Source organism: Fukomys damarensis, unplaced genomic scaffold (assembly GCF_012274545.1).
Source record: "Fukomys damarensis isolate Sample0158 unplaced genomic scaffold, DMR_v1.0_HiC HiC_scaffold_24, whole genome shotgun sequence".
Lineage (NCBI taxonomy): Eukaryota > Metazoa > Chordata > Mammalia > Rodentia > Bathyergidae > Fukomys > Fukomys damarensis.
In genome coordinates this window covers 43,437,176-43,462,748 of record NW_022900936.1, presented here as the reverse complement: position 1 = coordinate 43,462,748, position 25,573 = coordinate 43,437,176, and the positions used below count along the sequence as shown (strand labels likewise).

Sequence of the window (25,573 nt, the reverse complement as noted above, 5' to 3'; positions counted from 1 at the left end):
CAGTGTCCCCGAGTCCGGGCCGCAGCCGCTGCCCCCACCCGGGCCGCGCTCCCCCTTTCCCGCTCCCTCCCTCCCGGCTCCAACTCCTCCTCCATGCCTCTGTTCCTCCTGCTCCTACTTTTCCTGCTCCTGCTGCTCGAAGACGCCGGGGCCCAGCAAGGTGAGTGGTCCCCGGACAGAGCGCCGCTCCCGAAGTCCCACGTCGGGGCGCCGGGTCTCTTAGCTGTTGAACGAATCTGCAGACGCCGGGAGGTGCGGGGCAACTCGTGCGTGGCCAGACCTCGAGGACACTCGCGGGGTGGAGTTGCAAAGGTGGGCTCTCCCTTCCAGTCTCCCGAGTTGGCGCGGCTTTAGATTTTGGCAAGGCCAGTCATTTATTTGGAAAGAAGATACCTGACACCCTGCAGTGGAAGCCTCCATCCTTGGAAAAATTGGGGGGAGCAAAGAACTTTTTGAGCTATGAACCCTAGGATTAAGCCACATAGGTAGATGGACCTAATAAGTAGGAAGGCAAGAAACATAAATAGCATCTTAAATCTCATCAAGACAAATGATTACCTTTTGTGAAAGTGCTCCGTGTTCTTTAGCGAATAAAGAGGATTGTGGTGATTTCTGAGCTTGTATTCTGAACATGTTCTTTACAATCTCTGCCTATTATTGAGGATAGTTGTATATAGATTACCTTGCTCAAGCACTGTGTGACCCAGGGTAACATACGATGTTGCCCAAATGCAGCATTGCACATTAAAGGGTAAGACTTTCCAGAAAGTTAAACAACTTTTTTGGGTCTACATCCCTTGAAAAACTCATTACAGAAATGAGCAAAACTGTTTATTGAATAGTCATCAGAATGGAAAGTTAATGCTCAACTTTTTGGGGGGGGGTAACTTCTGGCAGTGTACCACAATTATTGAATCCGTTTGGCATCAGTTATCGAACACATTTTTCTTCACTTTTCCCATTTTATTGCAGTGGGAAGGATGAAGATTGGATTGTTACTTGTTGCTGGGAAGATTTTTAAAAAATTGATGTCCACGTTTACGTCCAGCTTAATGTTGCTCTCATATGGTTTTCAGTAAAGTATGGAATCAGGGCCATGAGACTGTCATAGAGAAGATGCTGAAACTTTTGACAGCCGTTTGGAAATGTAATCTCTCAGGGAAAAGATGTATTTTGTTGAACTGAATTGTACAGATGTAGCACATTTCTACACTAACTTAAAATTTAGATGCTTAGTATGCAGATTTCATCAATATTTAACATGTCGAAAGAGTGTGAAGCTCTGTTCAAGTTTTAGAGTCTTCGCATGCATTTCTTTCTAATAGGGGGTGAACAGAGATAGGTTTATGTAAGACAAACACTGTAGACCTTCCTTTGTGTAAAGAACTGGATTAAGTGGTTTATGTAAACTCACTCATTTAATCCTCTTCACAGCCAGTAAGGTAGATATTGATATTCTTTGAACATAAGGAAACCCAGAAATAAAGAATGTAAGGTACGTTCATAGAGAAATGAGTATGATTACATAAACGCAATAGTCCCTGTTTTGCTTATTTCTACATGTATGTTTGCATCATGTTTTTACAAATTTTTTCAGTGAAGAAAGCAATATTTCTTCCTCCCCAAAGTTAGACCCTTGTCTTGCCTTGCTTTGAAATTTTCTCGTGCCTAATCAAACATGAAATATATCTACCCATGAAATATAATCACATTTTAGTAGGCTTTATATCACTTTTTGCCAGAGCATTTAAACAAATATTTGCTCTTTTATAGCATGAAATGATGTGTAGCAACGACGTACACATCATTTTGGAGGAGCACATCATTATAAAGTAAGAAAATTATAATAGTTATTAAAAGACAGGATATTTTTAAATTCATTAATTTTATTGGTACATTTTAGGTACACAATATATTGACATTCACTATTGGGAATTTCTACCTTTACATAATACATCTTGGTTTTTACACCCTTCTCTGTTTACAAAGTCTGTTTCCATTTTTTCCTTTTCTCATACTCCTTTCCCTTTCCTTTTCTTTACCCTTCCCAATTCCCCTTTGGACCTTTTCTTCCTATTTCACATTATCTATTATTTTGATCCTTATTTACACTTCCAGTTTCTCCCACTAGAGAAACTATTTGATATTTACACATTTGTGTGTCCTATTTATCTCACTTAAGAGTATGGCCTCGATGTCCCATCCATTTAGCTATAATTGTCTCTAGTTTCTCATTCTTTATGGCTGAATACTAGATTTTACAAAAAACATTTTTAAAAGACTAGATTTTTTTTTTTTTTTTTTTTGAGACAGGGTCTCACTATGTAGTTGAGACTGACCTGGAACTCACTATGTAGTCCAGGCTGGTCTTGAACTCACAGTGATCCGCCTGCCTCAACCTCTGGAGTGCTGGGATTATAGGCCTGCACCACCATGCCCGGCAAGACTAGATTTTTTTAAAAAAATTGACTGGATATATATTGTCATTTAATCTCTTTTCAGTTTTCTACATTGTTTAAACCATAATACTTGTTTCATAGCTTAATGAAAATGAAATTATAGTATGCAGGAGTTTTGCAAAGACAAGCACAGTATAGTTTTAAATGATCATCATTAATCCCGAGTTACTAAATTTGTAAATTAAGGGCTAGTTAGGTAAATATCATCCTGAATTCCTGAAAACTGAGAAAGTATGTGAAATTTGAATTTCCTAGTTTTTAAAGTGTAATTCTTACTCAAAGAACCCTACAGCAGTCTGAGATGGAATTCCTTTCAACCCAGTCTTACCAGTTTTAACAGATTGCTTCAAGATATACTGGTATATTCTCACATAACCTGAGAAGCAGTCTCATTTAAAAATGAGAAGCAGGGCCGGGGATTTAGCTCAGTGGTCCCACCATCTACCTTGCAAGCGCAAGGTCCTAAGTTCTATCCCCGGTACAAAAAAAAAAAAAAAAAAAAAAAAAAAAAGAGAATCAGTGCTTTCAAACACTTAATAGAATTTTTAATACTGTGACCTTCCACATGTTGTACAAGGTGTAGTTTTTATTCTCTTAAGAAATCTTAAGACTAGAAGGAAATAAATAATAACAATTGTCTCGGTGGTAGAATTATGGGCTCTTTATACTTTTTCAAATTTTTGCACATTTGCATATGGTCAGAATAAGAAACTGAAGAATGTTTTCTGATGATTTTTTTTTTCTCAGCCTGAGTAGGTAGAAATGCACATCATGTATCTGTTCAGGTAGAATTGTGCTTCAGGGTTAGTTAATTTTACTTTTTGAAAGTTTTGCCAACATTAGTTTGAAATAGCACAATATATTATCTTCATTCCAATTAATTACATATACAGTTATAGCAGATTATATTATCTTTCCATTTAATGCAGTATTTTGCTGTTCCTCAACGGATTTTCTGCTGACAATTATTTTTCTTTTTATTCATTTCAAAATTAAATTTGTCTGGTTTGAAAACTTATTTACCATTCACAGTAGTGACATATTTTAGCCATTCTTGTTTCACTAATTTATTTAATTCTGCTTGTTGTATGTTAGTGTTTTAGGTATAGGTTATATGCATATATTTTTGAGTTCTAAATTTGAAATCTTAATTCTCTTTTCTTGAAAACATTTTTTCTGTAAATACATACTTTTCAGTGCTTGAGATTGAATGTAGAGCCTTGTGCATTCTGGGTAAATGCTCTGTGCTGTTGAACAATGCCCCAGCCGTTTTTATTTTTTATTTTGAGATGGGTTCTGGCTAAGTTAGCCAGGCTAGCCTCCAGTTCCTTCTGCTTCAACCTTCCAAGTAGCTGGGGTTTCAGGTATGTGTCACTACACCCTGTTTGTATATGTCCAAAAATCTTAAATTGGTGAAATTATGATATTTGCATATTTACTACTGTGATTTACTTAAAAAGGAAGTTGGTCTTATGCCAAATTTATGTCTCCAGTTTACAGTAGGGCTAGGAATTTAGGTTGCCTCATCTTAGGAACTCAGCTTTCCTCATTCCTGGTGGAATGCAGGCCTACCCTCTGGGTTAGAATGTGATTTGATTGTGCTGAAATATCTGGAAATTAATTTTAAACACTCATTAAGACTGACTTGTTTATACCTATTAATATAACATTTATGATGAGGGCATTGATTTTGTTTAATTTAATAAATATGAAATACATCAGTTTCAGTCTTGAAAAGAATAATTCAGTTTCACAGTGATTTTTGGAATCAATAGGTAAAAAATATTGTAGAATATCATGTAATACCTTTACTTGTGATGCAGGAAAATAGTTTTTGAACAGTATTTGTGACTTTGTCAGTGATGAAGAACTTGTTCCTATGTGCAAAGAAATATTTGTAATAATTTCTAATATTACTAGATTAATTTAGATTTTCCAGTGTCTTTCTTGGTTTGATAAAATATAAGAAATGTTACATATAGTTTTGTTTAGAAGCAAAAAAATCAGACCATCCTTTTCTGCTATATTTCTGATTAATTTTGCACAGTGAAAATTAGAAACATAGCACACATTGTATATATGCTAGTGATTGGATTTAAAATCCACATTTTTGAAACATGAATGAAAAAATGATTAGTTAAATTTCTCAATGTTAAACCAAAACAATAACTTTATTTCCCAACTGATAATTCTTTTTGAATATGTGAGCTTCCTTTTGTAAAACCAGCAACCATCATGGAAAAAAAAAAAATCTTAAGATGGTGAAATTGATACAAGTAACAAGTACTAAAATTAAAGTGACAGATGAATGGATTGATTTATGGAAAGACATTATCAGATCATGTGTGATGAGAGGAGGCTAGGTTTACATGAGGATAGATTTTAAATTTAAGGATTACACTAGCAAAATGACTAAGATATGAAAGCTTTGGTAGTCAGATTGAGCATTAATTTAATTTATGCAAATAGACAATGCCTGCTTCCACTTGACTAGTTGCACGGTAATGGAATGATGACATAAGAGTAGAAGGACTGGGATAAGCTTCATAAAGATAATTTTTCTTAAGTGTGATTGTTGAGATACAAAATGAGATGAGCTGGCAGGTTTTCTTGAGTGGCTTCTAAATTGGGTTTCTTTGTAACAGCCATTTGGTTATAGCATTTTGCATCTATTTTTTAAATGTTTTGCACATGACAATGATAGTGTAAAACTAAAAACTTAGATAATCGTACACAATTCTACCTCTTTATTACAATTTCGCTTGTTCCTTTCTATTCCATATTCATGTACCTACATAATCTTACATAGTTCTAATTTTAATAATGTGTTCAGTAACACCATGATAAATGTTAAATTTATGGTCTAATTTGCACAAATAAGAATACTTAAAATATGCAGCAATTTAAAATTTTTAATATGTAAAATTTCATCAGAAGATACTCAAAGTACTGTGTCATTCAGAACTGCTATTGCATTATTTCATTTAATTTTATTTATTTATTTATTTATTTTTTCTTTTAAAAAGGGTCTCACTATGTAGTTGAGACTGATCTGGAACTCACTATATATCCCAGGCTGGTCTCGAACTCACAGCGATCCTCCTGCCTCAGCCTCCTGAGTGCTGGGATTACAGGCATACACCACCACGCCTGGCTACAATTGTATCTTTAATAAAGCATCTCAGTTAAAAGTGTTAGTTTACTGACATACCTCATGCTAATTTTGTAGATTATTTTTCCTCATAATTTGAGTTAAATGAAAATCCACAAGGACAAAATATATAGATATTCTAATAAACTAATTACTTAATGAATGCCAGTGTAGTGCACATTGATTGAGGCAGATGAGATAATAGGTGATCTCCCAAGACTTCTAAAGTATTACATACCAAATCAACATGGACTTGTCAGGGTATGTAGTTGAAAGAATAATTAACTAATTACTTGAATTATTGGGAGGATTCCCATGTACAGTTTCAGTCAAGGAGAGTGGCCCAGAATTCCCTTTTGTTGATAGAATGCATGCAACTTTCTAGTTAAAATTGAATTGATTGAGAAAGAAAAAAAAAGATATTGGTGCTCTTTACTGTTCTGTCATTAAGAACTATTAGCATAGAAAAGTAGCAACTTTGAGCTCTTAGGAAAGTGTATATGTATGTCAGTCACTACAGTCCTGGAACATTCAGAAAAGAGAAAAACAGTGTCATTATCTCCAGAGAATCTGTAGTCCAGTTGAGGAAGTAGTTTTGTCCAAGTAGGAATATATGTATAAAATAACAACTTAGGAAATATGCATTGTATGTAGATGTATCAAGGGAGAGAAAGCTCACAATGCCTGGAAAGCAGGAGAAGCCTTACTGCTGAAGTAATTTTAGGTGGGCAAGCTTTGAAGGACTGGTAGGTTTCTAATCCACAGGGATGGTGGACACTTGAAAAGATCACAAGACTAGGTACAAGGGGTGTCAAGAAAGTATGGAGGTGTGGCAGTCTTCCCTACTACAGTGAATTTCAAACCTCTCAGCCACTGGTCCTGGCTTACTCTTCGTTGAGCCTCATGCTCTGTGCTTCTGCCCAGTTACTGGACAAATATTTGTTGGTTGTTAATCATAGGCCAGCATGGTCCCACATACTGTACTGGGGTATTGCCCTCCATGGTTCCTCCCATACTGGATCTCTTTATCACTTGTAATATACAATCCAAACCCCTTAAAATATTGCATGTATAATTTTTTTATAATCTGGCCCTTTGCTTTCTCTGTCCTCGTCTCATGCCAGCACCCCTTACACTTTATAGTTCAGGTATAAGACTTAGCTACTTTTTATTCCTCTAACATATAATTTCATGCTGTGTTAGTCACATTTCTGTCTCTGAGAAAATTTAGAAGCAAGATTTATTTTGGTGCATAGTTTCCGGGGTTTCAGTCCATGGTTAGCTGGCTCCATTGCTTTTAGGCACATGTCAAGATAGAAACATCATTGTAGAAGCTTCTATCAGAGCAAAGCGGTTCACCTCTTAGCACCCAGAGGCAGAGAGAAAGCAAGTGCCTTCTGGCTTCTTCCTTTTATATTCTATCCAAGTCACCACCCTATTGGGTGGTGTTTCCCACATACAAGGCAGATCTTCCCCCTCAGTTTTCTCTTTCACATGCCAGTCATCTCTGTAAACACCCTCACAGACACACCCAGAAGTGTGCTTCACTATTCCCTTAGGTGTCTCTTAATCCAGTCAAACTGGTAATTTAGTTTAAGGATGACACATGCTATTTTGTCTTATTCCCTGTGCTGTTCCATCTCCTGATGCAGTTTCCCTATTTGGAATGCCTTTAATTATTTTCCTTGTCTTAGTAAACTCTTAAATATCTTTTAAAAACCTTTCTTGGGGCATTATCACCTCTAGGAAGAGTTCTCTAACCAACAGCCACACACATCTTCAGATAGTACTTTCTGCACTGTATTTTAAGTATATATATTCTTATCAATGTAGAGATTTACTCATTTTAAAATTTCTATTTACCATGGTATCTATCATTTAAAATATGTGTATTAAGAACCCCACTTCTGAAATGAATCCTTTACCCTGGAGTGCATTATTTGTTATCAGCCCCTTGCATATGCTTCTTATGATGATTAGTTATTGCCTCATCTCTACAAGTATTGGTCAATTTAAGAGCCTGGGTTTCTCAGTCTCCTGGGAATACAGCACTCTCTTGAACCTAACATGTTGTTTACTCAAGGCCTAATGATCTGCCCCGTTTTTCACAGCTCTCCTCTTAAAAGGAACTAACTCACATTGCTGTACTTTCTTGAGTACTAGAGGAGCCTTTCTTTAAGCTGGAGCTCTGAATATAAACATGGCTACTTAGCACACCCTGCTCCCCAAAGAAAGTCCTCCTTAAGAACCTTGATGGCCTAAATCAGTGCCAACAAGTTCAGTGTACTTTTTGCATCACCCTGTCTTTTGATTTGGGACTTAATTAGCCATTTTTAGCATTATAAAAGCTCCTGCTTTTGGTTCTAATACTTGTTCTCCTTTTTTCCTTGCTATCTCCGTAAGGAAAAGTAGAAAATAATTTTCATTCATATACTGATTTACTTATTGCATAAAAATATACTGATTTACACAAATTTGATCCTAACCTTCAGGAGTTCTAGAAATGAATTATATATTTAAAAATACTTAGAGTGTTAGGAAGATCTCAGAATTCACCGTGGCTGATAACTTAAATCTGGGTATACCTGTGTCCTTATTTTATGGCACATTCATGTAGTTTCAATAATCGGGTGTCAGGAAAATAATGAAAAATTAAAGCTGGAAAAGTTGATGGGTGCCTTGTTGTGGGAAGCTTTCCATTAATGGGCCAAGGAGTTTGTAAATGAGAGATTAGGCATGCCATCAGCCTTACATGCCTCTTTTACCTAGTCCATTTGACCATCTGGATTTACTGCCTCTTCAAACTCAAGCACTCAAGACCAACATTGGGCCAGTGATCTTACCGTGGTTCCTGGCAAACCTCAAACTTGGGCCTAGATGGCACTCTCCTCTGTCTTCTTTCTCTGGTTTTGGATAGCTGCAGTTACTGGAGAAAGTCATGTGGCCATTGTGATTAGAGCTAGACACATCTATACACAAATGAGGGCTGTCCTATCAAGTCTCAACTGAGAATTACTAGTCAGCAACATAATTTTGTCTGTATACTTTGTGGAGTTGAGCTCCTGTCCTGTTTTTTTTTTGTTTTGTTTTGTTTTGTTTTTTGTTTTTTTTGAGACAGGGTCTCACTATGTAGTTGAGACTGACCTGGAACTCACTATGTAGCCCAGGCTGGTCTCGAACTCACAGTGATTCTCCTGCCTCAGCCTCCCAAGTGCTGGGATTACAGGCATGCGCCACCACACGCCCGGCACCTGTCCTGTTCTTTATCTGGCACAATATGAGTTTTCTTCCTATTTCCTTTTTCCTCCTTTCTGAAACTTTGTCTTCCACTCTGTCCAGAAGGCCACTCCATCAGGGAATAGAAGTTTTATATTAGGGCACCTCACACTTAATATGGTACTTTACTCTATGTCAGGAAACACCAAATAAAACTGGCTTTTATACATCTCTTTTATTCAATAATTTACTTTCCAGATAGCTTATATCTCTGCTTTTTTTTTCAGTGATACACTTCCAGGAGACTTTATTTGTGCTATACATTTTTTCTTCCATTTGGCACACTATATATTTGCTAAGTGATTAATCTCCTGTTTAATCTCTAGCAGTCTTCTACTAAACTGTTTAAACTGTCATTTAAATTGTCAGATTTTGTTTGCTTTGGCTTTTGTTTAGTCTGAAAAATCTGAGCGCTTTGTCCTGTCTTAATTTTTTTTTTTTTTTAACCTTAGTGACCTTTGAAAGTATAGAGGGTTTTGCCTCAGGTATACCAGATTTAAAAATTTAGCTATCTTGAATTTTAAGATCCACTTAACTGCTCTAAATTTTTAAAAAATATATAACTAAACTCTCCTTTTAGAATATAATGAGGGTAGACATCAAAACTGTTCAGGTAGGCAATAAATTTTTTGTTCAATGAGTGAGTCACTCTTGAAGTGAAAATACTGTCTCACTTTTCTTTACTCTGCAGTTAAAATCTCCCATTTTCAAGTGTTTTTTGTTTGTTTTGTTTCATTTTGTTTTGTTTTGTTTTTTGGGGGCAGAATCTCACTTTGTAGTGCAGGCTGGCCTTGAATTTACTAGGTAGCCCAGGCTGGCCTCTAACTGAGAACAGACCTCTTGTCTTGCTTCAGCCTCCTAAGTGCTTAGGCACTCACCACCATGCCTGGTTGAGATTCACTTTTCTATCCTTTGTGCCTTAGTCCTACCCCAGTTATTGTTTTGGGAATTTCACTGTGGCTCAATGAGAAGAGTCAGACCATGTGGTAGAGAATGTGACAGCAAGGATTGTTCACTGGATTTGTACTTAATTGACCTCAAAACTACTTGTGCTAGTTAATCTTGAGTGCTAATTTAACTGGATTAAGAAACTCTTGGGGAGGTGATTAAATTGTGAGAATGCTAATCTCATCAGTGCATTAATGCATTGATCAGTTCATAGCTGAATGAGCTATTAGGAGGTGGATCCTAGTTGGAGGAGGTAGGTGATGAGGACATAACACTGAGGCACTATGTCTGTCCCCTGTCCCTTCTTGTCAGGCTCTTCTACTTTCTACTTTCCAAATGCCATGATGTGAACAGCTTTCCTCTGTCATGATGTCTCTGCATTGGAGCCAGCTGATCACAAACAGAAACCTCAAACTGAACTGAAAGAATCCTCTCCTTCTTTACATTGTATTTTGTCCCAGCAATGTAAAGCTCACTAATGTACATCTTATTATTGTATTTGCCCCTCATTTTTTTTACTTTTGCTCTGACCTTCAACTTTATAACTTTTAGTATATTTTAACTTTCTTTGGTGTCCACTGTTTCTGGTAATTTTGGTTCGTGGTTAACTTCCCTTCTGGCATGCCCTTATTTCTGGTTACTCTGCATTGTAGAAGCTGGTTGTCTAGATGTGAGAGAGACATTCTGGTGAATGGGTAGAGCAAGAATATCTTAGAACTCTTGAGGTTATGGAGAGCAGGAATTCAAGTCTTGGGATGATTCTGGGGTAATTTATAGAATAAAGCTGGATCAGTTTAAGCTAAGGGGAAAGCAGGGTCAGGGTTAAGGTTAGGGTGCAGCTGGGCCTTAGAAACCAAGGATTCAGCCTAGTTCTTCTCCCTTGCTTTGGTCTTTCTCTGCATGGAAAGAATCATGGCTACCTGCAGTCTCCAAGGCTTGCAGCTCTAACTTGGAGAAACACTGAGATTTTCTTTATTGTACCAGGTCCAGATATTGAAGGGAAGAGTAAGTTAATTAGCTAGTTAATTGGGGGGCATGAGATTATATAAAACTGTTGGAAAATGCAGGGTAGTTTCCAGTGCAATAAAACACATATTAAATATATAGACAGCCTCTTCAGGGAGGAAGAATGATATGTTTATAAAGAATCGAGTAGATGAAGTAGTTGTGGTGGGTGTGCCTGTAATCCCTGCAGTTGGTTGACTGAGGCAGGAAGATCATTTCGAGTTCAGGGTCATCCTAGGCTACAAAGGGAGTTCAAGGCCAGCCTGTCTCAAAACAATACAAAAAACTAACAAAATCTAGTAGAATTAAATTTCTTTGGAACCCACACAATGCTTGTGAGATGAGTGGTGTTCAGCCAAGTTCAGTTGAGGTTATACAGGATTATATAGATTAAGTGCCGAAGATTTCAAAAGATGAATGGTTCTAATGCCTTTCGCATGTTTCTTGCCTAGCATTTTTTTATTTTCAAATTGAACATCATGTGGTAAGAGCTTCCTATGTTTTATTTATGTGTTTATAGCTATAAGGGTGAATAGAGTGGATTGCCTTCCCAATAGCACTATTGGGTATGGTAAGCTGACATAGATATGCATAATTAAGCATATTAAGTACAGTAAAGAGATCGTGATAATGAAGATGAAAAAGGCTTCAGAAAAATTTTACATAGAATAACATTGAGCAAGTGTTTGTTTCCTTGTGAATGAGAGGAAGAAAGGTGTTATTCTCAGCAAGTACAATGGACCAGAGGTAGGAGTATCATCGTGTATGCATGTGCGCACATGTGTATGTGTGTGATCACCCATAGTTCCACAGCTGGAGCAGAGAAGTATGAAAAGTGAGGAATTGAGAATGAATGGAAATCAAGAACCAGAATAGAAGAGACTGTGTGTCCTGAAGAGTTTGATCTTCATTATAGCAGTGAAGAGCAGTTGAGGGATTTTCAAATAAGGGACCTGTGTACTCCTCCTAATATTTAAGTAAAGTAACAGTGAGTGTGCGCAGTGGATTACAGGGAGGGAAGAAAGGAGTGAGATACCTATCAGAACTTTACAGGGGCTCCCTTGCTCACAGGGACTAAATTCAAAAGTATTAAAGAGACATATCAAACTTAATGACCACAGCCTTTTATTGAAGCCCTCTTCCTCTTCCTGCTCACCACTTATCTCATCTACCAAGATTTCTGCCTTAGTTTACTGTTGTTTATAAAACATACACGCATAGACACATATACAATATATAAATCATCCATTACTTATTCATTGTTCCTGGAATTACTTGCTATGTCTGTAATCATTATACTGTAAACTCTATAAAAATCTTACCTTGCTTGTCATTTTTCAGTATTGTAGCCTGGCATGTAGAAATTCATAGAATATTTGAAATGTGAGCAAAAGTTTGTAATACTATCAGTAGATAACAAATTTGAGAGATTGGAGACCTTGTATCTTTCTGTATTTCATGACAACTTCAGTCAGGAGTAGATGAGTTGAAGAAAAGACCAATAAAGCCATAAAAAAAAAAACATAAAGGAGCCTGCTGTGGTGGATCACACATGTAATTTCAGTACCTGGGAGACTAAGGCAGGAAGATCATTGCAAGTTCCATCCTAGGCTACATAGTTCAAGGTCAGTCTGACTACATAGTGAGACCCTGTCTCAAAACAAAAACAAAATGAAAGGTAATAACATAAGAGTGAAAAAAAGCCAAGTTGAGAAATTTGTATACCAATATGATTCCAACTCTGAAATTCTGGACAAAGAATAACTGGGTGCAAAAAAAAAAAAAAAGTAGGCAGGAGGTTTGTTATAGGTAGAACACTGAGGATTTTTTTAAGGGCAGTGACACTATGATATTTTGAAGATGAATGCATGTCATTATATATTTTTATATAAACCCATAGAGTGCTTAACATCATGAATTAACTGGGGGCTGGGGATTTAGCTCAGTGGTTCTGCCGCCTGCCTCACAAGTGCAAGGACCTGAGTTCGATCCCCAATACAAAACAGAGAAGAATTAACTCTGATCTCAAGTAATGTACTCTGGGTGGTGATGTATCAGTGTAGGCTCATCAGTTATAGCAGGTGCACCCTTTCAGTGAGAAATGTTAGTTATGGGGGAGCCTTTGCAGATGTGGAGGCAGGGGATAGATGACAAATGATAAATCTCTGCACCTTTCATACATTTTTTGCTGTGAACCTAAAACTGCTCTGAAAAATAAAATCTATTTTAAAATGGTAAATTTGTGGTATGTTTATTTGATCACCACTACTACAACAAAAAAATACAAGGATGGAGAATGTGTACCATGTGAATGCTAATCAGAAATAAACTAGAATATCTATATTTTAACTTCAGATAAAATTAACTTCAGAAAAAGGAAAATTAGAAGGGACAAAGGGGACATTAAAGTACTGCTTCAGTTATCTGTTTGAGACACACAGTGACAGAAATTAATAAACCTCACAGTTACAGGACTTCTGGCCTCAAAATTCACAGTGCCAAATATACTAAAAGCTTCACTGTAGCCATATGAATTTGCATGTATTAAGTTAACTGTTGCAACTTCATTTTTTTGAGCTTTATTTTTCCTACTCCCTAAATGCTCCAGCTTTTTTTTTTCTCATTTTATTGTAAGATCTCACAGATGTATTACGAGATATAACAGAAGTGATACCTGCTTAGAGAAGTACTGTCAGACTTACTAGGTCACAGTGATTAAAAAAAAAAATTCTTGAAAATGCTCTAAAAATTATGATGAAAAGTACATTGCTCTTCTTTTTTAACACATTTGTATAAGCTTCCTGCATTTGTGTTGTCTGCTGTAAAAAGGAAGTAATTTTGCAAGTCACAGAGTTCATAATTATTAAAAATCAGTAATTAATACATATTAGTAATATGTCTAAAATATGAATGGCTGGAGGGTCATATGTAATCAGTATCAGAACAACATTCTTACCTAAAAAACACTTAATTTGGAATTTAACTAGAATAGTCTATGATAAGATTGCATTTCAAGTTGTATTCTATTGGCATTTGAATATGTACAATATTCTTTCTGTTTTCTCTAGGGATAAAGAGTTTAAAAAATTGCATTCTTTCCCTGGAACAGTTTCAAAATTTGTATCTGGCTTAACACAATGACCTTACACTATTCAGAGGAAGTGAACACATGTTCTGTGCATAATCCCCTAGATAAATTCTGCATCTGAACAATAAGGAACAATAAGATCAAATTTCAGTGTTTTTTTTCTGCTTTGAATAAAATAACTTAAAAATTTCATAGCCTTCTATCCTTTATGATTAGTTAATAGTCTAGTGGAATCAATCTAGGGGGAGAAGAAAATACTTGAGTTAACAGGGATGGTGGTGAAGATAAAGTTGGAAAAGGAGGTGGTATGGTGGAGTAATTGGTGAGAGTAAAACCTGGACCTCTGACATGCGTTTTGGAAGTTACTTTCCAAGTTGTAATAGTTTTTGGTCACTTCCTGACTTGTGATTGTAAGTAAAAGTAGGTGGTGTATCCTGGTCACATCATTATTTTTCCGAGCATAGAACATTAATAAATTAGCAGATCCTATTGATAGCCATTTCCCTCTATGTTAAAAGTTCTTGATGCAGGGAAAAAATAATTTGAGATCTGAAGACTAATAATTCTTTTCATCTTTTACTTAAAGAAAAATGAAGCATTTTACTTGTTTTAAAATTGGAAAGTGGAAACACAAAACTGTTTAGCATAACTGCTGATCTTTGGGAGAAAACTATTCCCTGGGTTGTTGCTTAGTGAGCAGAACAGCATTTCCCTTTGGGCCAAATGAGACTGAGCCAAGAACTAAAACAGATCTTCAGCCTGAGATTTCCTAACCTTGGCTCTAAGTTAGCACTTCTGAAACTCAGCACTGCATGTAGAGCCCGTCATTCTTTGTTCTGGAGACTGTCCTGCTCACTGTAAGATATTTTAGCAGTACTCTTGGCCTTTCCAACTAGATGTCAGCAGCATCTCTCCCACCCCCCATTTGTGACAACTAAAAATGTCTCTAGATACTGCCAAATAGGAGGTAAAATCACTCCTATGCGATCTTGAACCTCCCCTTTGGGAAACATTGCTCTAAGTGTGTTAGATGGTTTATCAATAAAGAATATTTTCCAGGTTTTAGTTTAGAATATTTTGTCATATTTCAAGTATTTTGCTTCAGTAAGGACAACAACAACAAAAAAAAACTGGAAAAATGTTATTTTAGAAGTAAAAGGACAAAGTCCTTCATTTGAGAATTTAACATTGTGACCTTGAGTGGTGGATTTTGTATTTTTCAGACTGCAGGCGGCAGCCAATTAGTGGGTCATGGAATCATTTAGTGGGTCAGGAATATGCATGGGGAAGTGTATGGGGTCACAATGTAAAATATATTTCTCACTTCAGAATAGAAAAACATACACAGACAGCTGGCCTAATGAATCTACAACCTTCTCTTTTTAACCGGGTTATTCTAAGCATTTTCTCCATATCAGTAGGTGACATTTATTTATTTATCAGGTTGAGCTTATTAAATACTGTATTCTTTGAAATAATGGATTATTCAGAATTGTCCATTGCACTAGACTGGAGAATGACTTTTAAACTTTGGTTTCTGATACATACCATCTTGCTTGCAAGATGAGGAAGCTCTGAACTCCATCACATATTTTAGAACATTCTTGGCACATTTCTTGTGGACTGTTCATGCCCTCTGTCCCCCACACAAAATTCTGAAAAAAAGACAGCTCCATTTTAATTTTTTTCTTCAGCAGCATGGTTGCAAAAGCCCTGTTTAAATTAGTATTTTTTAACATAAAAATTATGTTTATGATATAAAGGACAAGAAACGTGTGTATTCATTGGAAGTCAAACAAGCATAAAGACATCTAAAAATTACTTAAATGCTCTATTTATACTCTTTTTGTAAAATGCATTTTAAAATAAGCTTGGGTTGAATAACTGTCTATGGGGGATGTGTTAAATGAAACAATATGCCACTGCAAAGTTAGGGATTCACACTTTTCAGTCACTTTAAAAGCTGCCTTCACTTCTATTTATCAAAGAAAATACATTTATATTTTGAGTTATTTTGTTTATCCAGTGGTTAGTTTTTAAAGACTGAAATGCTTCCAGCAAGCACATTTTCATCTCCTGAATAGTATGGGAATATTTCATGTTAGTTTCATAATGTTAGAAGCTGTCTCAGGACGTTTTTTCTCTAGGGAAAAATGTTAATGATTGTTAGTAAGATTGTTTGTCTTTCAATTCATTTTTCACAGTGGAAGCTTGTATATTCCCTGTGCTTTTAATTTAGATGATATCCAGCAGAGATGTTTAAGGTGTTTCATGGTGGTTTCAGGGAAAATTTGTGGGTATCTTTTCTTATTGTAGAATATTCTAAGTTATATATTTGTAAGGAGATCCATGGGTGTATTGAATGAAATCTCACATATTTATTTCATTTTTCCCTGATATATTTTTATATTGGTTTTTTAAATATTTTGTATGATATGAAAGCAGGTGCAGAAGATAGCTAAAATATAATGTGGAATAAAAGTGAAGTTTTATATGACAGTTATTTAGGAAACCAGAATTTTAATGTCAGCCTCTAAAAGATCAAGGATGAATACTAATACAGATTCAAGAGTAAAAATTATTTATTTATTAATGAAAGGTATGACTTTTAAGTATTATCATAAGATTGAAATGATTTGTTCCTTCATTAAAGTTAGCTTGAGACTAGTTTGCAATGTTTCTCTGTTCATACCATTAATATTTATTCAGCATTTACTACTGCTAGGTACTATGTAACATTTTCATGTATAGGCTTTTTTAGAAAGTTCATCTGCTCTAATAAGTGATACCAGCAATGTTAAAAATAATAAATCAAGGGTCAGGATGTAGCTCAGTGTTGCCGCGATTGCCTGGTAAGTGCAGAGTCCTGAGTTTGAGCCCCAGTAACAGGAAAAAAGAAAAAGAAAATTATCTTACAGTCCGTAGTGAGGTTAAAACTCAGCAGTGTCACATTTAACATTTTTAAATACTATACTATTGCAAAACATAATTATAAAAAGCTCTTTTAAGGAGAAAATGCTACTATTTTAAAAGAATACATTTGCCATACTATTAGATTCATTTGAATCTCATTAATACATGATAAATAGTACAGTTGGAGCAGTAGCTGAAACTTGTAAATGCACATTTGATCAATGCCTCCCATATACTCACTTAAAAAAAAAAAGGATAAAATGAAGGATGCAAATATTTATCTTTACAAACAAGCTAATTCACCTAAATTTTTGTATTCAGTTGCTAAAAAAAAAAAAAATCTGAAGAAAATAATGCCACTACCCTCATACAAGAGTAGTTCTTTTCTGATCTTTAATAAGGTGTTATTAATTATTTTCTCTTCATTCTATAAGAAAAAATAAGTCTTTGGAGAAGGAATTATAAAGCAGACAAATTTCAGTAGGATATAAATTTAAACCTCAAAATTAACTGCTCTCAAATGATTTACAGTCTGTAATAGGGTCAATAATCTACTTTTAGTATATAGTATTTTTAATAAATCTTAGAGATTTTAGGAGCTTGTGATTTTAAATGAAGCTGCTCACATTTTTTGTATATTTATCTCAATTACTGTAAATTGATATTCTTTTAAATATTAGATTCAGTATGATATATTTATGTATTTTTTACTATTTGCTAAATTGTTTACTTTTATTTGTTCAGATTGCAAAGTTCTTGAAATTCATAAGTTGTATAACTAATTACTGATTATTTGAACCTGACTTGATTTTTCTTGGCTCTTGTGAGTAGATATGCTAAGAACTATCATTTGTTTTATCTTCTATAAAGATATATTAGTGGTATAAAACACCTGATGTCATATGTATTTTTAAATCATAAAAAACCTTGATTTCTTATGTGTTTAAGATGTAAAAACAGTTTATCACCCAACTTTTTTTTTTTTTAAGGTGATGGATGTGGACACACTGTACTAGGTCCTGAAAGCGGAACTTTTGCATCCATAAACTACCCACAGACCTGTCCCAACAGTACTGTTTGCAAATGGGAGATCCGTGTCAAGATGGGAGAACGAATTCGCATCAAATTGGGTGACATTGACATTCAAGATACTGATTCTTGTCACTTTAGTTACTTGAAAATTTATAATGGAATCGGACTTGGAATAACAGAAATAGGTAGGACATTTTCATAAAAATGTACATGTTGTACATTGTTGCTTTAAGTTTTAAAACTCATTTCATATTTAGCATTGAATAACTGCTGCATGAGATGATAGGTGAGAAATTATTGAAACCGTGCATAAATTCAAATTTGAATTTTCTTTTGGGAAATAAACATTCTTGTCTATTTACTTTTCTAATAAGCCTATGTTGGTATCTTTGCACAGGATGCTGCTATACTACAAAGAAGGAAGAAATCTCATTTTTTTATGTTTTCCTTCATAATTTTATTTATAGTAGCAAATGAAATCATAATTCATACTTAGGCAGCAGTATAACAAGAATATGGGTTTTGGATCCATACTACCTGGGATTAAAGCCTCATTCTGCCATTAGCTGACTGTGACTTGGGCAGTTTACCTGACCTTTCTAATTTATCATTTATTAAACAGGGATGAAACTACTATGTATAAAGTGCTTAGAATTATACTAGACATAATATATATTTAGTAAATAGTAGCTATCCTTGTTAATCATTCAAAGCAGTAGTCCTCAATTATTAGCTACATACTGCAGTCTTCTGAGGAGACAAAAAAATACTATATATGTGGTTCCAGTCGTAGACAAACTGAATTAGAATTGCTTGGGGGTAGTTAAATCCCTGGTGCCCCCCACAAATTTTTTTTTTTTGCTTGGGGAAGACTAAAGCTTCAGTATAATAAAAGTTTTCCAGGAAAATTTACTTTGCAGCCAAGGATTAGAATCTTCGGCTTAGAGATCAGTAACATTCTCTTAAGGAATAAAGATTTATATGGCAGTTTTTGTGAAGTAATGTTAAAAATTAAGAACTCTTGAATTTTCTTTGTTTAGAAACATTTATTGGTGCTGGTGTGTAAAATGTCTTTCAGAACTGTACTAGGTACCTAGGATCCTGTTCTTTAAATACCATACTGCATTCATTCTCTGACCTCCCCCTCTAGCCAGATCTTTTGACTTCTCTCCCCTTGTCCTCCAAAGAAAAAGTTTCTGCTTTATTTCCCTGATTGATGAGTTGTAACCTCTATTGTCTCATCAACTCTTGATTAATATAGTAGTTTGATCACCACATACATAGTTCCATCAATATAAGATGTTGAATAATGTTTAGAAATTCAGATCACCTGAAGATATAGAAATACGATTTCAATAATATCAGTAGATGACAACTAAATAGTAAATGCCTCCTGACAATGCAGTAGAGGGTGGGCACCTGAGCATTCTTGAAACAATGTTGAGAAAAAGTGAGTCCAGCCTTGTCAAGCCTGTAGTACTTTACAGGGTCTCACTGTGCAGTCCAGGCAGGCTTTGAATTCACTATGTAGCCCAGGCTAACCCTTTTTTTTTTTTTTTTTTTGAAAACAATAATTTATTGTTTTTCCTTCCACAGTATTGTGAATTTACAAAAAAGAGTAAAGTTTACAGACTGCTTAGTTTGTAATAATGCAAGAGGTGAGGACCTGCCCTGTGTGTCCACTGGCAGTGGCTGTGCACTGATGTTTAACACCAGCTCCCCCAGACTTGCATTACTGCCTTTGGGGGCTCACCCCTTATACACTGTTTCATGACGTACTCAGGTCATCAGTCAAGTCACTGGAATGGTAGAGGTTTTTTGGTTTGGGGGGGGCTTTTTTTTTTTTTTTTTGCCTTCCTGCTATAAAAATGAAATTTTCAGTTCATTTTTGAAAAATAAATTGGTCAATAAATTCATTTTGTTCTGCTTCTACTTTACACAAAGCTTCATATTCTACTCGATACTTTTCTAGCTGCATTTTCTTTTCTGCTATTAGTGCATGAAGTTGCTGCTGTTGGGCTTCTGCTTTGCTATAGATTTGAGCAAGTTCCGAGCACCAATGGCCTTCATCTTCTCATTTTCTGCTTCTTTTGCAAGTTGGTCAACAAGCTCAATTAGACCACCAACTATTTTCTGAAATTGGCCAATTTTGTCCAAAAAGTCCTTGCACTCTTCCTTGAGCTCTGTGGTCTGCTGGGTAACCTCTGGGTCCAACACCCGCAACTTATTCAGCTCATCAAAGTGCAACCCAGGATGTCTTTGGCTATAGCTGTTTCCCTTCCAGCTTCCCTAGAGAAGTTCTTCTGTGAAGGAGTGGAATAGGAACAAGGGTCAGGAAAGAGTAAAGTCCAGTTGCTTGGCACAGGCATCCTTCATTTAACACGCATTTCTTGAGTGCCTACCACATGCCAGTACTGCTAGGTGCTGGAGGTACAGAGATGAATGCCGCATAGTGCCTGCCCTGTAGGAGCACATAATTCAGCTGCCAACCCCACAAAGGCAGCGCTCTTCAGCCCACACTGCTATTGTAGACAATCCCCCTCCATTGTACACCGTGGTGAAAAAAGAGTCCGCCCCGCCTCGGCCTCGGCCTCTGCCACAGCTGCAGGACCTGCTTACCCACCCAGGCTGACCTTTAACTCACTGTGATCCTCCTGCCACCGCCTCCTTAGTGCTAGGATTGCAGGCATGGACCAGCACACCTGGCTCTTGTTTGAGTCTTGATATAAGTTAACTGACAAGATATCACAGATGTTTAGGATGTAGGTCAGCCGTAGAGTGTTCACCTAGTGTGTGTATATCCCCAGGATTGATCCCTAGCAGCATACACACAGTGTCTGTCTCTCACTCACTTACACACTCTCAGAGCAATTTTAAGAGGAGTTAGGTAGCCAGTGATAATAAAAAATGATTATTGTAGATATGATAATGTTAAAATTCTATTTTTATTCTAATTTGTTAGCAGTTTATTTAAAGTGTCTAGAATGTATTTGAAAATTTTTTTTTTTTTTTTTTGGAAAAAGGCAAGCAAAACAAGGAAGACACATTGGGGAAGCTGCATATGGGGCACATAAGAGTTGTCACACTCTTCTGTATTGTTTTGAAAATTCTCATAATGAATTTTTTTTAGTTAGAAGACACGATAATTGTCTTTGGACAATGAACAGTGGTACTATAAATAGAGGGAAATAGTGACATGGGAGAAATTTTAGGAACAGGTTTTAAATTGCCTATACGTTCTGTAGTCAAGGCTTCAGGAATTTCTTGCTGTGAATCCTTGCAAGTCACTGAACTTGCCCAGACTGCAGAGTTATCTTCTTACGAGGGATAGATGAAATAAATCATTGCAGTGTCTGGCCTGTAGTAAATGTTGAATGAATCTCAGCTGTCCCTTATTTTCATAGTTAATGCTTTTCCTTTGTTCTCTCTTCACCGAAGTGAATATAAAGCTGCAGGAAGATTATTGTTCAGGTTTGGTTGGGTTCTAGTATTTTGTTGTTTATTTTTTTGTCTAGTTGATCTATCTGTGACAGTGGGATATTGAAGTCCCCCACTACTATTGTATTAGATTTTCTGGATTTTTTATGTCAATATTTGTTTAATATAATTGAGTGCACTAGTATTGGTGCATATAAATTTATGATTTTCATCTCTTCCTCTTGGATTGTTCCCTTTACAAGGATGTAGTGCCTCCCTTTCTTTTGTACAGGGGATCAAACGCAGGCATTCTTTGTCTCTCTTACTTGGTTTAAAATCCATTTTATCTGCAAATAGCTTTTTAAATTTTGGTTCCTGTCACATGGAGTATTGTTTTCCATCTTTTGACTTTCAGTCTATGAATGTCTTTTTGAATTAAATGTATTTGTTGTATGCAACATTGTTGGATCTTGTTTTGTAATCCATTCTGCCAGTATGTTTCTTTTGTTTGGTAAATTGAAACCATTTTCATTCATGGTTATAATTGATATGTATTGATTTACCCTTGCCAGATTATTTTCCTGTTGTTGGTACCCTTTCTTTCCCCTCTGTTTAATTACTTCCCTTTCCTGATGGATTCATCCTGTTGGGGTTCATGGAGTTGTAGTCTTCATTGTGTCCTTTTAGAATGTCCTTTAGAATATTTTGGAGTGCTAGTTTGACAGTCATGAATTTCTTCAGGTATTTATCATGGAAGTATCTTATTTCTCAATCAGTTTTGAAAAAGTTTTGCAGGGATCATCAATCTGGATTGGAGGTTTTTTTCTTAAAAGACTTGAAATACTTCACTCCAAACTCTCTTTGACTTAAGGGTTTATGTTGAGAAGTCTGCTGTAATTCTGATGGGCTGTCCTTTATAGGTGATTTCTTTCTTTTCTCTTAAAGCTTTTAAGCAGGGCATAATGACAATTTTGTCATAAAGATGCATAAACTTGGCTATATAATACCCACATTTATTCTTTAGAATATTTCTATTGAATTATTAATTTTAATTTTGAGTTATATTAAATACTTAAAAGTGAAATATCAAAACATTTTTTGAATTTTATTATTCATTGAGTTTTATTAAAAAGCATCAAAATTTTCAACATCCACTATTTTTTGGTGTACAAATTTTAAAAAATAACAAATAAATTCCAGTATGAACTACAGTGAAAATACAAATAGCACTCTACAAAAAAAAGAAATCTACTTCAGTTATCACACCTAAGGCAGTCTTTGTACATGACAATAGCACGTTCCATACACACATAGCACTTACACTGACAGTACCTGTGTTTTGCTTTCCTGACTTTTGTAAGACATAATTGACATCTTGCTGGCATTGGTATTTTATCAGGAGGTCCTTATTATATTATACAATGTATAGTTAGCAGGGACATAAAATACCAAAATAAAGTATAAAACATTTTTTTTTATTGTTTTTTGGTTTTGTTTTTTGTACTGGGGATTGAACTCAGGACCTTTGGCTTGTGAGGCAAGTGGCGGAACCACTGAGCTAAATTCCCGGCCCAAAAATAAAGTATAAAATTCTTAATATGCATTGTGTATTTAAATAAATATCGACGCTTTCACATCAGCTCTTTGCTTGCTTACAAACCTAAAAGATAATATCAAAAATAAAAACCTACGTCAATTACAATGTAAATGCAAATAAAAGTCAATTACAGCAATAATCTTTGCCTCAGTTGTCACATCCAAGTCATTCTTGACATGTGAAAACACATACTCTATACACAAGTATCGCTTACACTGATAGCACATGTTTTGTTTTGTTTTTTGTTTGTTTGTTTTTTGGTATTGGGAATCAGACTCAGGACCTTGTGCTTACCAGGCAGTCATGGCACAACTGAGCTGAATCCCCATCTCTTTCCTGTCCTTTCTTATAGGGCACAGTTGATATCTTTTGAGTTTTTGTAGTAGGTCTTCGTGATGTTGTGCCTGCCTGTTAAGCTGTCAGTTCTCCAGTGTGCCCCACAATTGTTTCATGTAGTTACCTGGGCAGAAACATTTTGCTTTTCCTCTGCTCTAAATTATCTCTTATGAATTCCTGTCCCAATTGCCAAAGAAAATTTCTCTGTTGTATTTTGTACTTACTATTTTCTTTGTAAACTATCAAACTATTCCACGCATGTTTAGCATAGAGTAAAATACAACCATTGGCCATTGCTTTGTGTTTCAAGTGACATCACAGTTGCTGCATGACTCATCAGCGATGCTCTACTTTTGGTTTTGTTGTAGAATGTTTCCATCTCAGGCTCTTTCTGTTTTGTCACGGTTTCCCTATTAGTATTTCCATCATGGGGCAATGTTGGCAGCAGTACCAGTTTGTTTTTCTTTGCTATATGTGAGGCCAGTGTGAATCTTTTTGAAATCCAAAGATTGTATTATACAGTTCTCTGTTTTGAAATTGCAATATTTCATTTGGAATTTCTGCTATATTCCTGTGTGCACTAACTATACTGGTTAACTTGTGCTGTCTTAGCAAATGCAACATCAACTGGAAACTGGTAAACCAACTGTTGAATGTCACATTCTGATTAGTTTGCAAGACGGAAGCAGCAAGTCTGTTCACAACATCTTATGGTTTATCACTATGCAAACAAGGACCTGGTGCCTGAGTTCCAGGATAAATTTCTAAATTGAAAGCATAATAAGCTTCGGGTCTACAAGGGCATACATTTTTATGCCATATTTTGACCAGTTGCTTTTCTGTAAGTCTTTTACATTTCTGTGATTACTATGAGAAATCCCTGCCAAGTACAGCAGGCATATGAGTGCTTTCAGTTCATTTAGTGAGGTGTCATAATAAATACATTTTTGAATATGGCCTTTGGTGCATACGGTATGTTTTATTTGTATTTCAGCCTCAGATGTATTTCACAACATCTTGTAGCATTTTGCTTCTTACCATTTCTAACATTGAATGGCAGTACTGGTATTCTGTCCAAAAGGTTTCACCCCTGCCAATATCTTCACTATATTTTCGGACCTAGTTCTAACATTGGATTGTTCCATTTGGTTGCATGACCATTTTGCAACATTTCAACTAGTCAAATATGCATTCAAATAGCTGTTTTCTTCATCATCTGAATCAAGGAGGTCTGCATTCCCTGTGTCTATCAGTCCTTGCTCCATTTCACTGTCACAGGAAATATGGCTCACATGGACAACATCGAAATCATTATCATCTTCATCATTATCCATGCATGAATAAGCTGATGATTCACTTTTGACCTCCAAAACTAGCAAATCTGGTTTTTCATGTCCCATTGTACTGACTTGGGCTACTGCTGCCAGAAAAATCAAAAGAAACCCTTTAAAGCAAATCCTAAATGCACAGAAATACAGCAGTGAGCATTTCATGGATAAAACTCACCTGTTGCTGCTTTGAAGCCTCTTGTACACACTTTGCCATTTGTCAAGTGGGTGAATGTACATATGGGTTTTGCCTTCCTCAGGTGCAGCTACTGAGTTATAGCCCCATTCCATTATGATAAAATACATGTTATCATAACAGAAGTATAGTGTAGGTGTATTTTACTTCCTGTGATACTCAGGTAAACATACAGAAAACTTATTAGAGCATTATGTGAGAAAATCCAGGTTTGACACTTTTACGCACATGCACAAACCTTGCCATTCATCATACCAAGTGGGTAAACACAGTGGTTGTTCTTATATCCCCCAGATGCAGCCTCTGAGATGCACAGTTGACTACCATTATGCTAAAGTACAAATTTATAGTATAAGAATATGGGATAGGTGGTTATAACCCAATAACCTATGTTATGCCTGCAAGGTGTTATTTATTTATTTATTTATGTGCTGGAGATCGAACTCACAACATTGTGCTTGCAAGGCGAGATATTGAGCTAAATCCCCCCAGCCCTGACCACGAGGTTTTTAAAAATATTCTGTTCTTGTGTTGAATTTCTGGAATCCTAAATATTATATGCCTTGGGGCAGATTTTTTTTTTTTTTAATTTGGCTACTTGTATTTCTATATACATCATTTCTGTATGTCAACTTTTTTCCGGGCTTGAGGTGTTTTCTGCATTGCTTCTGTGAATAGGTTTTTTTTGTTTTTTGTTTTTGTTTTTGGTTTTTTGAGATAGGGTCTCACTATGTAGTTGAGGCTGACCTGGAACTCACTATGTAGCCCAGGCTGGTTTTGAACTCAAGGCCATCCTCCTGCTTCAGCCTCCTGAGTGCTGAGTGCTG

At 35.8% G+C, this 25,573-nt stretch overlaps 1 protein-coding gene and 1 pseudogene across 1 annotated transcript in view; one reads left to right on the top strand and one right to left on the bottom strand.

Annotated features, from left to right (window-relative positions):
* Dcbld2 (discoidin, CUB and LCCL domain containing 2) overlaps positions 1 to 25,573 on the top strand; it is an 85,053-nt gene that overhangs the window by 476 nt on the left and 59,004 nt on the right. The window contains exons 2-3 of the mRNA XM_010639657.3: positions 4 to 160; positions 17,830 to 18,057. Of these exons, the coding sequence (XP_010637959.1) occupies positions 4 to 160; positions 17,830 to 18,057 (385 nt within the window). The remainder of the gene's footprint in view (positions 1 to 3; positions 161 to 17,829; positions 18,058 to 25,573) is intronic.
* On the bottom strand, positions 19,755 to 20,241 carry LOC104873118 (annotated as a pseudogene).